General features: G+C 40.1%; 1 protein-coding gene across 2 annotated transcripts in view; it reads left to right on the plus strand.

The window, feature by feature from the left end:
• rbms3 (RNA binding motif, single stranded interacting protein) overlaps nt 1-18,263 on the plus strand; it is a 196,203-nt gene that overhangs the window by 154,408 nt on the left and 23,532 nt on the right. For both annotated transcript variants that reach the window (XM_062435758.1, XM_062435759.1), the window contains exons 8-10: nt 6,598-6,641; nt 9,024-9,120; nt 13,000-13,050. In XM_062435758.1, coding sequence (XP_062291742.1) covers nt 6,598-6,641; nt 9,024-9,120; nt 13,000-13,050 — 192 coding nt within the window. The remainder of the gene's footprint in view (nt 1-6,597; nt 6,642-9,023; nt 9,121-12,999; nt 13,051-18,263) is intronic.

The raw sequence follows: 18,263 nt of genomic DNA on the forward strand, positions 1-18,263 counted from the left end.
AGGCATCATCAATCATGGAGTGCAGGGTCAACCATGACATCATTTTTGCATTAGGCAGCAGTTCCTTCTTCTCCTTCTTTCTAAATGGTTCTTGCTCAACAATGCAGCACAGCTGGACCACATACTCCACCACCACAGCTTTGTCAATGGACCTCCAAGACACAGTCCTGGTGTTCACTAATGTGGTCTGCCTGCTGTTGGAGGGAGTCTCAGGAGCCCTTTTTTTCAGTGTACATGTTTTCTCTGAAATAGTGAGAAAAAGACATTTTCCAAGCATAACAACTTGAGCAACTGGATTTAAAAGCTATTCAACAACGCAAACAGTCAATGACCATTATTTAACATGTACTCTCACCCAATCTGCAAGTAAGTTAATGATGCGATGATCAACTGGCCCTAGTTTGTGCCACCGATGTAATCATTTCATTTTAAAATGTATTAATCTTGATTAATAACAAAAGAATCTATTCCAGTCACAGATATAGCACAATATCCTATAACCACTGAATTTTGATGGAATAATTCAAAGCAAATCTCAAGACGGTTTAACCAAACATATGGAGCTTTTAAATACATACATAATCCTGAACACTGTCTGAGTTACCGGAGAAGATATTCGGCTGGCAGGTTATACCAGCAAGACTGTTTCAGGATTAGAGTTTCATGTTTAATTAATTCAGTGGTAAAACTCAGTGGTAAACATTTTATCTGTAATTCGAATGTAATCAGCAACGTTAGCTAGTCATCACATTAGCCAGATATCTTAACGTGCTTAATTCTAATTATGAATAAATTATAAATATATAAATATATTATCATGAATAAAAAACAGCTTCATACATATGGACAGAGCGGTAAGAGAAAAAATGGAGAGGATAAGGAGACTTAATATATTAATATGTTGTAATATATGTGATTTATATAGGCTAGTCAAAGAAGAGAAAACATGGTTGGAAAATAAGTTTAAATTTCACATTAGATGAAATGAAATGCTTGATATTTAGTGGCAAATGTTAACATTAAGGATAAAGGAGGAGTATATACAGTACAGTCACACCCCATGTGCATCTCTTATGAACATGAAATCTGTGTCCAGATACATTGGCTTATATTTACATCTGAACATGAGCCTTTGCATTTATACCTGGAATTAATTGGCATTCCTAATATCTATATTTAGCCATTACTGTGATTGCATCTCAATATGCAAGTAGAGATGGAATTAGGAGACCTTTTGAGTTGTTGTGCAGGATGTAACAAAACTGTACCGATTGTATTGACACCTGGTTGCAATGCTTTCTATATGCATTCACACCTGCAGAATCAAGAGGAATACCCTCATAATTAGTGTGTGTGTGTGTGTGTGTGTGTGTGTGTGTGTGTGTGTGTGTGTGTGTGTGTGTGTGTGTGTGTGTGTGTGTGTGTGTGTGTGTGTGTGTGTGTGTGTGTGTGTGTGTGTGTGTGTGTGTGTGCACACGCATCCATGTGGTCATTGATCAGCTGTGCAGAGAGGGCAGAGGGAGATGGGAGATAGGCATCACATGTTAGTCCGTTTATCAGCGCTGAAACCATTCCTCACCTTGCCCCCTGTGGCAGACAGATGAAGAGGAGCAACAGCCCACACCATCTATTACTCTCTCTCTCTCTCTCTCCATCTCTCTCTCTTTCTCTCTCTCTCTCTCTCTCTCTCTCTCTCTCTCTCTCTCTCCATGTCTCTCTACCCTCTCTCTTTCTCTCCCTCTCTCTCTCGCTTTCTCTCTCTCTCTCTCTCTCTCTCTCTCTCTCTGCATCACAGCAGTATAGCTCACCCTGCTCTTTCTCTCACTCTCTTCATCTCTCTCAGTCTTTCTTTTCTATCTTCTAGCACTTTCTCCATCTTGTCTCTTTTCGATCCCACTTTGTCTTTCTGTCTCTTTCTCCCCGTGTTTGAAGTCGTCCCAGATCCCACAGCAACATATGGGGAGAGTGAGAGAGCGAGTGACTCACTGAGAGTAAGGGAAAGAAAGAGAGAGGGAACACATTGCATGATCAGTCAGGAGTTACATGGGGTTGAGTGCTGCAGGGTGGCTGGTGGTGAGGATTGAGAAATATATGACAGATTTTCTTGTAAACTACCCAAAGTGGGAGTCTAGAAAGTGCTGTCTCTCGCTGTCTCATGCTGACAAACATATTAGTCACTGCATTTTTTTGCAGCACACACACACACACACACACACACACACACACACACACACACACACACACACACACACACACACACACACACACACACACACACACACACACACATACACAAGCGCCATGGGTGCTCATTGTTTTCTCTCTCTCTCCCTCTCTCTCTTTCTTTTCACTTTCTCGCTCTCTTTCACAAACACACACTCCTACACACAAAAAACTTTCAAAGTCACACTTCTCAAGCACCTACTCTTGGGGAATGAGTGTAGATGAAAAAAAAACATCCAGCTCTCCACTCTGACAGATGTCCGTGTGTGTGTGTGTGTGTGTCTCTATGTGTGTGGCCACGAGGCAGGAAGAAAAAATAGAGAGCGAATCTGTGTACAGAAGGAAAAAATTCAAGGAGGGTGTGTGTGTGTGTGTGTGTGTGTGTGTGTGTGTGTGTGTGTGTGTGTGTGTGTGTGTGTGTGTGTGTGTGTGTGTGTGTGTGTGAGAGAGAGGGAGAGACAGAGAGAGAGAGAGAGAGAGAGAGAGAGAGAGAGAAAGAGAGAGGGAGTGAGACGATGGCTTGGCTCGGCTTTCCTGTATAAGAACTGTACAGCACAGGTGTCCTTACAGCTGCCTCATATAGGCTGTCCTCACTCAACCCCTTTTAAGATTATGAATACATGCATATAAATACACAACTAATTTTTTGTTTGTTTAAAAAAGCTGCCTTTTTTGTATGATAATATACATTTACATTTGCATTGAAAATGCATTACTAAGACAAAATACAATTGCACACCCAAGAGCACAGATGAAAAGATATTAATGCAAAATAATTTTTCCCAGCTTGCTTAAGTTGAATTAATGACTAACTGCAAGATGCATAAAGTGAGTCATTCTTTACAGCTTTTGTTTGTACAGTAGTTTGGAATCGAATCCTGCCAACATACAACAGTTTGACATTTTATTTACAGTAGGGGATGTTTTTTTGGATTCAAATTTCTAAAGGTCTGGCGAGACGTTTTCTCTTAAATGATGGTGAGTTGAAGAAGTTCAACTCACATTTTTACCTAATTTGGTTTGCAAAATGAACATACTTTGTTATTACCCCTTTTTAAAGCAAGGTCTGCTTGCCTGTGGCGGCTTTCATCAGTGCCAAGCTTTGCTCCACAGAGTCTGTACAGTATATAGTCAGGTTTTTTTTGGTTCGGTTTTGGATCAACCTCAGACAACAGTATACACAAACTGTCTCCGTCTTTTCCTTTCCACTGGTTGCTGCGGAGCCAAAAGCTGACTGCATCAGTAATCAGTCATTGGCCATGCAGGTTCCCCCGGTCAGGAGATCCTCTGCTGTGGAATTCATCAGCACATGGAACCAAAGGCGGCACTTAGGGGAGTTATCAGCCTCACCAGACAACTGGCCATGTCTGCCACTGCTATTAGCACACATTTCAACACACACGAACAAGCAGATAGGCATGTACGGTAACAGGCATGCAGCAAGATTCTTTGATCTTACATTTAGTGTAAAGAAAGTGTATAAATATGTACACAGGAAGGAATATTCATGGACACATTGAGGTGATAGCCACATGAATAAAGCTGAAGATATTTATATAGCGCAGGAGCTGATGCATTCCCTTCATCTAGCCTTTACAGCTTTACACATAATGTCTCTGAAAGCCTTTTTAAACTTTATGTGCAAATGCTGTCTCGCATAAATTGAACACAAAAGCCTACCACCATGTACGCACACACACCTGCAAAGACACACACACTCCGCACCTCCCCTCTACAAGTGAGGGCTTATTCATTCGGTAAAGATTCTCTGTTTTTGCTCACTCTCGTGGGTTCGGTCGAGGCTCACTGATCCCCCCCCCTGCTCCTCTGAGCCACTATTCCCTTAACAGTATAGCTCATGTAGGTAGACCTCTGAAGGAACAAGGGCAAAAGAGCAGTACAGGAAAACAGGATGGGGGTAGATTAAGAGATGAGGTGGGTGAGGGATGAAGGGAGAAAGGAAAGGAAGGAAGAGGATACAAGATGATGTGAAAAGAAAATAGAGGGAGAGAGACTAAAGTAAGGGAGAGGAAGGGCAGTGTGTGTACGTGCGTGTGTGTGTGCGTGTGTGTATGCTGATGAAATCTGCCGTCCTCAGCAGCCTCCGGTTAAAAGAAATCGGATTAGCTCTCCACCGGGAGAGAACCTTCAGGAATGCAGATGACGGATTGCGGCGCACAGGTTTCTCTCCTGGACTCTAAGAGGGCCTCACACACTCACTAGTGTACACACATGCACACTTACACACACATGCACACACATGCACACACACACACACCATCGGCAGACAAAGAACTCTGTTTTCTACTCACTCCCTTTCTCTCCAAAGGGCATTTCTTCATTTCCTCCCATTCATAAAAACATGATTGTACGTGACGGAAATAGAAAAAGAGGCGTTCTCGATACTAATGCAGTTTGTACTATTGACTAAGCTTTTTCCCACATTGGGTTTGTCACTTGTCATTTTTTCCAATTTGAAATGAGTTGATTTTCATGTGATTTAATTCATTTTGAACGAAAAGAATCACGATCTAAATCGCGTTATTCCCCAAGTACAATAAAGGTACAGCGAATTATCTTGAAGACATCGGTGCAGGAACAACACATCATCACAATTAAAGAACCACGCAGATCGATTGTTCCATGCTGTCCAGAATGACCCATAGGAGCCTTTTCTAATACACTGCTTTTATCTGTGTTTTCCACAATGGTTACAAATCACTGTTAAACAATAATTGTTTTACTGGTGACAGCGCCAGGGGTTAAGATCTGGTTATGTTGAACCACTTGGTTAGCATTAGAGAAAGATCATGGCATGGGTTAAAATGATCACTTGAAACATGGTGTGGGGTAAAGTCACTACTTCCTTAACCCTTACATACTGTTCAGTGTCAAATTTGAACCATTTTTTACATTTGAGAGCTGTAAAAACAAACTGTACACTTTTCTTTTAGCTGGACTTTTCCTAACTTGACACACAGTATTACCAACAGATTTTTTATTTTTTACATTTTTGTGCAGCTGATACACTTTTTTTTATATGCAAAAATTCAAAAAACACAATTCAAACATGTTGTTGTATTCCTCACATTCTATAAAATATTCTCCTTGATCATAAAATAGGGATTGTGAATCTATTTTTTTCCATAAATAAATAGAACACACTCTGTTTGCTCTCTTACAGCTTCATTAACAATTAATCAAACATTAATTAATGACTGATGGGGAATTATGTGAATTGGTGTAAAGACTAATTATGAGTCAGAATAAGGGTTAAAGTTAGGCTATCTTCTTTGTCATGGCAACAGTAAACACCATGACAGTCATAGTTACATTTTTTTTAAATCTGACCCGACTTGCAGTTGTACACATTTCACTCGTGCGTAGAAACAGGAAGTGAACAGTGGTCTCCTGCAGCTTAGCCCAGTTTTAGACTTCTATCAATCTAGCCAACCCACCATCTCTCAGTATGGAAATGTATCACCTTGTATTGACATCATCTGAATTGTGTCACTTCTGTGGTTAATGATTAGAATACGGTTGCTAAATGGTGTCTGTCACTCAAACACAACTATATACTGTATAGGTCATTTTTCTTTTGAGGAATGGCTGTGCAGGATCGAGTTGACAGAGTTCGCAGAGATATAAAATGCATACTAAGGCACAATAGTTGGTGACAGTGACAGAATGCAGTCCAATCTACATGTGTGCAAGTGCATATACCATTAACAGGCAATTAATCTTACCTGACTAAGGTTTACCCTCTGAAACGTTTCAACTAAATAAAGTGAGCACAAGTGACAGTGTGCAGGATTTCTGCTTCCGTCTCAGTTTTTGGTCCTACACACAACTGTCATTAAGCCTTAAAATAACTGTTTGAAAATGTGCTTTTTCACTCTGTTGCCAAAAGCTAGATGAGAAGATTGATACGTCTTTCATGCTGTACACTAACTATGAAGTTACGGCTAGAAGGCAGCATAGCTTTAACAGTCTGGCAATGTCCAAAGATTAAAAAAATCACCTAACAGCACCTCTAAAGCTCTCTAATTAACACGTTCTGTCTTGTTTGTGTAATCTGTTCAAAAAAACATTAGATGGTGTCTCATCTAACTCTTTGTAAGAGGGTGTATTTATCAAGTGTGGAACTACTTTTAATACTGTGCAAAGAACTAGAACAAAACATATAAATAAATGAAGGCTCTAAATGCTCTATAATGACCAACTTTATTATCTGTAATGTCTTATCAATTGTCACATAGTCTGTTGTAGCTGTTTAAATGTTTTTTGGTTTTCTTTGTTTCGTTTTTTTTTCCTGCTCCAACTCTCTTAAATTGTGATTAATCCTGTATGTTTTTTTTGTTTTTTCTCTTTCAGACTGGCATGGCGTTAACATACGATCCCGCTGCAATGCAGAACGGGTAAGAGCCTAACGTTCAATCCATCCTTGGCACTATCTAATACACTCACCTCTTGGCTCATAGGACCCCAGTCAATACTACTGTCATACATAAAGATTAATGTACTGTCTGCACTTTGTTACTGTTTGATTAAGGAAATCTATATGGACTTAAAATATCGGTTTTCATTGGAGAAGTCGGGTGAAGAATGGCAAATGGTGGCTGAGCGACCTAGTGTGTGTGTATCTGGAGTTTGGGTCTTCATATATGTGTGTGTTCCTGTGTGTTTCTGTGTCCTCATGTCACAATTTAATGGTACTGTGGAAATAAATGACCCGACAACGTGTTTTATTTTCCCCTGCAGTACTGAGACAGGAAGGAGAGTACTGAGGCTCCCCTCTGTCTCCCCCTGGCCTCAGTCATTCACAGGAAGCTCCTCGCTCCCCGCTTCCTAAACCACTTATCCCCCAGTGACTCTGAGTCAATCTCAACCAAACGTATCACTCACTGCAAATCCAGCAAATTAAAACCCCACAGTTATTTATATTAAGCAACAAACCCACAAGGAATTGGAAGATTCACTCTTGCTACACCTAATGATCCTATTCCGAGCAATGAGGAAATGGGGTGAATTCTTCAGCAAATAATGTAGAAGTAGTCAGCTTAATGCAATGTAGAAAATAACAGATGGGTGAATCAGCTAGCACAAAATGTAGACATATATAGTCAATTTATTCAAATGCTAATGAAAACTTGAGAATGAAAATGCAGTTGAACTAAAACTGAAAATGAAATCAGAAATGCTGCTTCACATTAGTCAGACCGTGCTTACTGGGACATCAAAAATTCAAGTGCTAATGGGATTACTGAATTAAAAGTATAATTATTATGCAAATACCACATATATAATGCATATACATTATATTGCTATGGTGGGACTGAATTTACATTTTTCTAGTTTGCATTAATATATGAATACATTTAACGGTATACTTTCAGAGAAGTCCCGAAAAGTAAAGTTTTTGTTTCTGTTTTGAGATGAAATCCAGCCTAAGACGAAGGGCGGGTTTCAACCCTTGTGTTTTGTTGATGCTGGCATTATTTCCTAATTGTATTAATAATTGCAAAATCAACCCTTTTTCCCTTCAGAAGTGTTATTTCTTGTCTTCTGACAATAACTAAGGAAATATTCATATTTTATGTTATGTGGGCTATGCACCCATATATATTCCTTTTGTTGGACAAAAACTCACAGACAAAAAAACATTGTACAATACAGTATGTTATCATCCATTACTTATGTTTCGGGGTCTGTTTGACCCAGACAGGTTTAATTCCCTGTTAGACTTCTTGTGAATGAACTGTTATAAAACTCCAATGAGAGAAATATAGTTCAAAATCACATTTATAAGCAATTCTTCCCAAAATTAGAAAAAGAAATCAAGTTGAAGAAAACATTTATGTTTTTAGAGCTGTTAATGACGGCCTGGAGTGCAGGACACCAAACAGGGTTAAAATATAACACAATGGAGAACTGATCCATCTTGAAGCTTTGCACAAAACATATCTAATATCACTGGCCAGTAATGTGATCTTCAGCTCAGATGACGTAGACTATTGGTCGTCCCACTCAGCTTCTTAGGGGATCAGAGTGTCTTTTAGTTGCTATAAACCTTCAGCAATGAGATAAAGTAGCGTAGCAGACCACCTCGCTTTTCAACAGCTCAAGTCAAACCTCGGCTTCTTGAAATGTACCGAGTTTTCTCAAAGCTCAGCGTACAAGCGTGCTACTTAATCCAGCCTGCCAGCACAGTACAGTGTAGCCTTACTGGTAGAATCCATGTGGGGGGGAAAAAACTAAAAACAACAGACAACCTCCTATTTTATACGATGACAAAGCTGAATTTGATGTGATAAAACCAGACTTTTCAATTGAGAACGCTATAAGACACTTCATGAAACTTTTATGTGGCGTGCGAAATACAATATATATGGCCAAGTGTTTGCTCTGAACAAGCTGTAAGATAAATCCACAGTGTGTGTATTGATGTCTGTGTGTGTGTGTGTGTGTGTGTGTGTGTGTGTGTGTGTGTGTGTGTGTGTGTGTGTGTGTGTGTGTGTGTGTCTTAGTTTGCAAGTGTATTTTTCTTTCTTATATGTACAGAGAGACCTGTGTATAGAACAAAATATGTCTGTCAACACCCTACTTTTGTGGTAAAATACTACAACTTAATATTTACATGATGTTCTAATGCCTAAAATGAATATGACAAACTGATTCTTATGTAAGAACATTGTCTTACTGTTATCTCCTCTCTCTGTTCTCTTGATGTCCTCTCCTTTTTACCTCCCTCTCCTCGTTTTCCTCTCTTCCTTGCCCTCCTCCTCTCTGTTCCTCCTCAGGTTCTACTCCTCGCCTTACAGCATCGCCACCAACCGCATGATCGCACAGACCTCCATCACGCCCTTCATCGCTGCTTCCCCCGTCTCCACATATCAGGTGTCTGTGTGTGTGGTGTTTAATAGGGTGGTTTACTTTGTGTAGGGAGATAGAAGAGAGGGGGCGGGTTGCAAAACAGCATGAGGTTCTCTCTTCTTCTCTAATCGTTTCTTCACTGCTCCAGCTGTGCTCGATGACATCTGTTTCGTAGGCGGCAAACACAACAGGCATCAGAAAACAAGCCACCAAAAAAAGGATAAAAAAAAAAGGCTGACAGGGGGAAAAAAAGAAAATCACCCATCAAGAATGAAAGTGTCAAGGAAAAAAAATAACACACTCTCCTCCCTCCCAATTTCTTGACCTCTTCTGTGCTCTCTCAGCTGAGTTTTTTTTTTGTTTTATTTTTATTTTTACTAACTTTGATACCATCGCTTCCTGTTCCAAAGTGAATTTTCACATTCCTCACGGCTGTGATCTGTGGGGTAATGAAACAGAACAGAACAGGAACGTGAAAATTGCCTGTGTGAGATGTCAGGAGTGTTAACCGTTTTCCGTCACCGCACATTTTACGCAGCACCCTTTTGCCGAATCTAAACATCAAGAGGCTCTGCCACTGTGCCCTCCCGCTCAGACGCTATCATTTAACATCAGCTCTGTTTGGTATGCGGAGAGTGACAGACGAGGATAGTGAGCGAGAGAAAAGAGATGAAGGATAGATAGGACAATAGGAGGGACAGATGGAGAGAAAGACAACTAGGGAGAGGAGGAAAGATAGTCGAGGTGGTGGTGATGGTGTCGGATGGGGTGGTGGGGGGGGGGGGGCAGAGGAGCGGTGTTTCTGAAGGTTGCTCTGCCCGTCTTTGAGGCACGCTTGATTAAAACTCTGGTCCAGTACCTGTGGTGGAGGAGTAGGGGAGAGAGTAAGAGGGGGGAAAAGTGGGCCAGGGCGCGTCTCTAATCCGCTCTCGGAAGGCTTCCCAAATTGATTTATCAAAAACAATGGCCAGGCTTTTGAGGAATATTAATCCTCACAGTTTCAATATCGGGCAGCTCTGCCGCCGCTTCCTGTAATATTGCCCTTCAGCCAGTCACGGCAGGAAGGTGAGTCCTTCATCTTCTATTCAAGTACAAAGAGACAGAGGAAAAAGAAAAAGGGAAGACAAGCCAGGCAGCCATATATGCCAGACAAAAGGAAATCACTTCCTTTTATGATGGAAACTATTGCCTTTTTAATGAAAATTTCAAGGTGCATAGAAATGACTGTATATGCCATTCCTCCTTTTATGTTTATGTTGAGTGGATATTTCTTGAGCTGATATACTGATGGCATTGATTTACCAAATCTTCAAATGACCCATTCCAACAGCCGTGTTCTGGTGTTCTCTTAAAGGGCCAGTGTGTAAGATTTAGTGACATCTAGCAGAGAGGTTGTAGATTGCAACCAACTGAATATTCCTCGCAATCACCCCTCCCTTTAAAGCGTGTAGAAGAACCTACGATGGCCGCAAAACTTGAAGAAAAATGCGAAAGGCCCTTTCTAGAGACAGTGTTTGTTTTTTCTGTGGTGGGCTAAAGCAGAAACAGGGCGGTGAAACATGACAGGCTCCATGGACAAGGACTCTATGTAGATAAAGGGCTCATTCTAAACTAAAAAAAACACAACATTTCTTAATTCAAGGTTATTATGCACCAATGAAAACAAACTTATGACTATTATATTCCATTTCTGTCAGTAGATCCCCCTAAATCTTACACACTGGTCCTTTAAGCCTGGCTCGGTTGAGCTTGAATGATGATTGGCTTTGTTTCCTGGAAAAACAGCTTTGATGATCCATAAGACAGGAACTGGTCCAGGCCAGATCACTACCAAGATTTCAGCCTGTACCGCCAGCCAGCCAGCCGTAGCCTGGTTTACATCACTGGCTGCTGGCTCTGCAGACTGGCTCACTGGCTGACTAAATATGTGGCTGGCTGGTTGGATGTGTGACTGACTGGCTTGCTAACTAGCTAACTGGCTCCCTGGCTCCCTGTTTGGCTTTGCATGTGACTGGACAGAATGGTGGCCAACTGGATGACTGTGAGGCTGGCTGACTCACTTAACAACGGACTGACCGTCTTCTTGGCTTGTTGGCTGACAGGCTGTTTTAAATGGTAGCACAAGTAATGAAGTTCAGCCAGAGGTGGAGAGCTTCTTAGGTCATGCACATTATACCATTCCCTCACCTGAGTGGTATAATGTTTTAATTCAGTGAACCTGAACCTTCTGTAACTGTAGAATAACCACCCGAACAACAACTCCTTCATAAGAGATGTTTTAAATCTTTAGGGGCAAATCCAAGCCAAGTCTTGAATGCCTTAAGTTGTGTTGATCTGCCTGACGCTGTTTTATCCAATTTCTATTGTTCTGTAATTTTTCCAGATCAAAACTCAAGACTTTTGTTTGATTTGTGTCTAAAGTCAACTATTAGGGTCAGTCAAATCCCCATCGAGTCTTAAATCCCTATTATTGTAACTCAAAGGCTCCTGCAGATTGTGTGACAAGAACAGGGTCTTGCCAAGTCATTGCACGACACACTCTGAGTTATAGTTCTAATAAAGTCTCAGTTTGCAATCTCTGTCAGACTGTAAAAATTAATTTTCTTGGTCAGATGGTGCAATGAATGTCTGGTGAATCGTAGCACAACAATGTACATTTTAGAAAGAAAAAAAAAACTAGGTTATAGCAGAAGTCATATTATGTTTGACACTAAAGATTTTTAAAACAGATCCTCTTTCTTTTCCAAAACTCTTAACTGGCTGATGGACTGGACAGACTCAGTACGATTTGGTGGATGACCAAATATTTCACCACATCTTTTTCACGTCTCTCATGACAAATCTCATCAAGAACCGCCCAAAGGCATGTAGAGTGTAAAGAGACCTTAAGTCTCAACCCTCGAAACTACAGCTCAGCTCTCTGTTATTTAAATCACATGATGGTCATGCAGTATCTGGGTTGGAAAAACGCTGAAGATAAGCATTTAACGATGAGCTCTTCCTCTGTCTGTCTGGTCTCCTGTTCAGCTGGGGGAGAACAAATATTGCCAAGTATAAACAAACAGACTTGGCTTAATGTTATAGAATATCAAGCTTGTTTAGGTGCGGATCCAAATCACACGTTTGGGTTGGCTCAGGGAATTGATTGCTCTTATAGCAGATTATTCCATGTTTGTTTTTGTTTAATCTAATCATTTTACCAGGATCAGTGGCCAGCCTGTGTGTTTGTCTGCTACAAGCTGTCTAATTCCTCTCTCCAGCACATCTAAGAGCCCTGTTTGTTCCTCCATTCCTTCAGCCCTCTTGATCATTGCCTCTGTCACTGTTTCACCGTCTCTTTACCTTTCTCACCGGTATTTGTAAATATGCATGTCTGGATAGTTTCCCCTGGCAATAACTTGGCATACCTGTGAATTTTGGCTCACAAAAAAGCAAAAGTTCTGTTTCCCGCTCCTCTGTTTCTTTTATATGAAATAATCCCACTGAGATTTTATGGATCGTGGTTCTCTGTTCTTAAAATGTTCACAACCTTTCACCTGTCTCACAACATGACTGGATATGAAATTAATGTTATTATGATAATAAAGAAAGGGTTTAATTTATGGGCTTTGTACACAGGTCGTATTGTTAGCAATAATGAGGAGATATGAGGGAGATTTTCTGCCTCCAGACTTAAAATTTCTTCTTACAATTCTTTCACACGACTTAAACTGTGTGAACTTCGCCCATTCTGGTGTATTAAAGCCAAAGCAATCATTCTAAACCTCCAGACTGGAGAGTATTTGAACATATTGTGAATATTTGAAGAGAGTTTATTGCTTTATGCAGGACACTACTTGGAACTAAGACTGAGGAAAATTCACATTGTAACCATCATTTTACATTTTATGTCTTTCCCTTCAGGTCCAGAGTACGTCATGGATGCCTCATCAACAATATGTTATGCAACCTACAGTAAGTACTCTACCATTCACCTGCAGTAGCTGCCCTTGACTTCCCATTGGGATCCACCCTGAGTTGAAAAATCTACAGTTTGCCTCAAGTTTCTCCTCTCTGCACAGTGTTAAGCTAGTGATGTTGAGAGGTTTAGGAGGAGCTTGATAAGAGAAGCTTATTTTACGATCCTGCTGAAAATAGTCGTGCAGCATGGAGAATTCTTCATATTTAGAGCTATATGAATGATCAGGAAAATGGATTCTCTCTGGAAAATCACTTAAGGCACATTCTTGCTTTGTTGCCGGTCAAATGTTAAACCAACTAAATCGCCTACACGCACTTACACACATGCACTGACATTACACTACCACATGAAAACTTCTGATAGCTAAATGATTACACCATTTTTATCCTGCAGTTACTATATAAAGCTCTATAAAGACATATGATCCCATTTATTTCCATCTTCCCTAAGCATACAAACACATTTAGTTCTATTTTTTGGTTGGGAGTTTATAGGTTTTGGTTGTGCCAGGAAGCGATTTAGCATCATTTACCAGACCACAGCACAATACAGACAGGCTGTAGACTGTTGCTCATGGGTTACCAGGCCTACACAGCAGACAGGGAAAAAATGAATATTAATTAGATTTAGTTCACCAACAACACCGTCTGCCAGAGTATGACTGAAGAGATCACATTGCATCCAATGGTGTTCAGTCATTCTGCTTTTGTTAGGTCATCCAGCCTGCAAACAATATCCACACTAATGAGTGATTTATTATTGATTTAAAGGATATTTTACTCATACTTTTTCTCATTTAAAATCTAACAATTGTTTCAAGAAAATTTAGTTTTTACAGCCTTAGTTTTATATTCTGTTCTCTGAAAATAGTTTACAATGTCCTTCGCTGTAATGTACCAACACTATTGTTTGGAATACATCCCAGAATTGCCTCCGTAATGTTATAGCAACAAAGAACATTAGTAGTTTAGTCAATTATTTTAAGGTTGAGCTTTTTAATTGGTCCTAGCTCCATAATTGTACTCGTTTTGTTGCTTAGAGGTTTTAAATCATTCTGCCAGAGGCTTTAATGTTTGCTTGAGGCTTTTTTGTGGCCCCCGAAGCACATTCAATGTGCTTTGTTCTCCTCTGCTCACATTTCATTCACTGATTAAGACTGGGAACCAGTCATAGGAGCAAGTATTTGATCCCTTGAAATCTTGAAAAAGCATCACTATATCTCAGTCAATAATTAACAAAATTCTTCTTATTTACAGTAAAGTCTGCTACTTGACGGTGCAGTTCAGAACAACAGAAAGTGCATCATGTTACAGTACATAATAACTCTGTAAATATTGTACTGTGGTTATAAAAGATGCAGTATGATATTTTCTCTGTGGAATAGAAATTGCCACCCTGAGGCTCACTTAAATTATTTTTTGCTGATGTTACCTCTAATGAATCACACAGCCAGATAATTTAAATCATGCTTTAGTATCAAATTCCCTATTTTGTGGTAATGAGGAAATGAATATGCATGCAGGTGAAAAGGTAGCCTCTTACAATTGCAATTTTTGACCCCAAGATGTTAAGGAAATAACTATTTCAAACTAAGGCTGTGGCCCTTATGCTGGTGCTTGATATGTTGCTTGAGGATCTTTAGAGCCTTTTCAAACTGGACCACAATTATAAATCAGAAAGACTCATGATAATATGAAATACAGGATATGGATTGTGCAAGATTGTTGAATTATTATAATTTAATATAATTAAATTCTTGGAGTGCAGTTAATACAATTAAATCATGTAAGGTTTAATCTGCATCTTAACTGGAGAATGTTAAATTGTAATGGAATCTCAACTCTGTTTATTTTAGCAATGAGTGTTGTTTCAAGTTCCAATCTCCACTGATAAATAGAAAATAACTCTTGGTGAACCCTGACCGAGTTAAGCTATCGCTGTTGCTACTTTAAATGAAAAATTATGTTTTCCTCAAGCAATCCATAAAAGTATCAATAGCATTATTAGCCCGTGTCCCTGTAACTGAACAAATTGGTAAACACTGGACTATACAGCTGATGGCCCAGCACTCACTCACTGGAGGAGTGCTCAACCAGCCGCGTGGCTCCCTGCTGTGGCCATTTACCACTCAGTCCTACCCATCTCACTTCCATTCCCGCTGTGGGACAGTGAACATGTAATCTGGTCACAGCAGGTCACCAGCCCAACAGACACACACACACACACACACCACACCCAGCTGCAGCTACTCTCCAATCCACTCAGTCTGCCTTTCAGCCACATGACCTCCTGCCTTTTCTACCAGTATCTTAACTCACTCCTCGCCTCCTCCTCCTCCTCTTCCTCCTCCTCCTCCCTGCTGTAGCTTGCTACATTTGCAGTTGGGGCTGCTCTTTCCCGGTGACACTTGTTTCACAGAGGATAAGAGCTAACTCGCTAACAAGCTAACTGTTTTTACTGATGCTGCTGAGTTTGCCTGTTCTGAGAGTGAGAGTGAGAGTGAAGATGTCATGGGTCATAGACAGCATTTAGGTTTGAATGACAAGAGTAACAAAGACTTCTAAATAGTGTAACAATATGTCTGCTTTTGTGTGAGTATGTGTGTATCTTTGAATGCATGTGTGTTTGCTCTTTGTATCTGTATTCTGTATGTCTGTGTGCATCTAGATTACACTGGTGCATGTGTTTATTTAAATGTGCATACCAATTACTCAGCTTCTGGCATCTTCTCTGGCTCTCTCGAGTCACATGTTGTTATGGTTTGTCAGTCAGCATGCAGAGAACATACACAGCTTCATCCTTTGTGTTTGTGTAACTGCTCATGTTTGTGTGGACTGTATGTGTTATGTATTGCCATATGTGTGGTCCATACTGGTCTTTCCCAACCAACCCGTATGGCGGCCTGACGGCTGTCCATCTTCCAGCCTTATGTCACAAGGCCTCTTGGAGCCATTGGCAGTAGTCAGTAGCCACGTTGTACTGTTGTGTACATCTCATCAGGGCTTCATGCCAACAATAGACATGTGGCCATATCTATCCCCATGGCCCAGGCCCTATTGTGTGCCGGTGACTCTCTCCGTCACCAAACGGCTGCTAGGCACTAACCCCAGCTGTCAAAGCCATCAGTGGATCATAGCTACCAATCTGTCTCCCTTTATGACCCACGCTCATATCTGCTACCAGCTACATCCACAGCAGACCGGCCCTTACACACACAGCCTGCCACCAGCTCAGTGAATCACATCAAATTAGCCAAGCGGCCTAACTTAAAGAGCTCGGGGGGCTACTCAAAGTATTAAAAACCAATTGATTGTGCTGCAATTTGGTGGCTCCCGCCACGTGTCACATGTTAAACCAATGGAGCGTTGTTCAATGGCGCTCCTGGTGTCTGAGCAATATGGAGGCAGCCAAGCATGGAAGGGGACGAGGTCACAGCTAGCCAGTCAGACTGTGTAGAATAGCATAGTAAGATAGAATTGACAAGGTCTGTTTGTCTAGGAATTGTAAAAGTAAATTATGTGGCAAGAAAAATGGATTCACAAAAAATATACACTAGCTGTCAGATTAATTTAAATACCCCTCATACCAGGAAACAAAGGATCACCAGTGAAAGATTATTATTAAGTCCCTGTAGCAGGAAAAGGACATCACAATCTAGAAAACTTATAAAAAAGAGAACAGAAGATTAAAAGAAAAAAATTGTAAAACACACAACAGTTAGCCCAGCAGTAAATGAGTAGTTAAAGCTTTGATATATCAGCACAGTAACAATGTCAGTGACAATGCTATGACATTTCCATTAGTGGTTGCTATGAGCAACAGAATGTAACAGTAATAGTAGAACAAAGGCAATTAATTTGTGCATTATTTAAACTAAGCTTACATTTATGAAGCATATTTATGAGGTAACATAGAGTCTGTACTACTGAAAGTAAAAAAACAACACATAACTGTTACTCCAACAGTAATTAAACCGTTACTTTGATTGTATAGCCTATTTGGCACACAGTTTAGCTGCAGACAGTTGGTATAATGGCTGGCTTGATTGGCAGCTAACTGATCTCAGAAAAAGTAAATTCACAAATCTCAAATTAATGAGCACAAAACAGCTATAATTAAAATGAATATCTGTAATGCTTAAACATGAATGTTAACAATGTCAGTATTTGCTTAGTCAGTTAAATTGTAACTGCCATTGAATTACGCCTGTCGGGATTGCTACGAGCAGCCAAATGTTCAACTGAGACCAGCTGCTAGTGGCAGAATGTTTAGGAGAACAATTCCCTTTATCACAGAGAAAGGGAAAATGTTTTTGATCCAGATTGAGAGCCATATTATTCGTTTAGCTATGTGAACAAGACTGATTATATTCTAACATTTAAATTGTGCACCTGGAGAACATTTTAAGAAGTTCAACGGGGCTAAACTGTCCCAAATGTAAGCATTAGGGATGTTGCAAGCCAATCCGAAAGAACAGTGTTTGGATCAATCCAGACGTGATTAAATGGATCGGTTTCAACTACGATGAACCTGAACAAATGCCAATCCTTTTAGCCAGCACTGATCATCACTTTCATTTTGTTAAAACGACAAACATTTCCACTGGCAGGAAAAACTTCTGAAGTCTCACTTTGCCAGATATGATATCAATAATTTAAGCTTTTCAACTGAGGACATTCAGCATGTAGGCCAAGTAGTTTAGTACCAAATTTAGAGGGTCACACAGTGTCAAATACATATTTAATCAACATTTAGGTATTTCTACATATCAGATCTGACTTGGTATTGGAAGATATCTTTATTAAACATCTATAGAGACAGAAAGTTCCATTGTTTATGGACCACACATACCGTACTTAATAACATCATTAGTTGAGTTACATGCCAGACTGTCATTTATTGCTTTGTATACTATCTGGAGTCTGTACTTTTTACTTGAGCTCATAACCACCTTGCAGTTTAATAAGGAACTCTAACAAATTAATTCCTTACCTTAAAAGTGTTAAGTACAGCAGCTCTTATTAGGACACTAGTTTGTTTGTAATACAGATGGAAAGGGTCGGTAGAGCAATATATTGGTTAAAACCTTGTTAATTAGCTGCTGCTGATGCAGTGTTGATACACGGGTTTGTTTACTTTTTTATGTTTTTCTGTAATTTATTCTGTTAGTGGTTCTGTGAACTTAGATCCATTAAAATATAAGTAA

The sequence above is a fragment of the Scomber scombrus genome, chromosome 16 (genome assembly GCF_963691925.1).
Source record: "Scomber scombrus chromosome 16, fScoSco1.1, whole genome shotgun sequence".
Taxonomy (NCBI): Eukaryota; Metazoa; Chordata; class Actinopteri; order Scombriformes; family Scombridae; genus Scomber; species Scomber scombrus.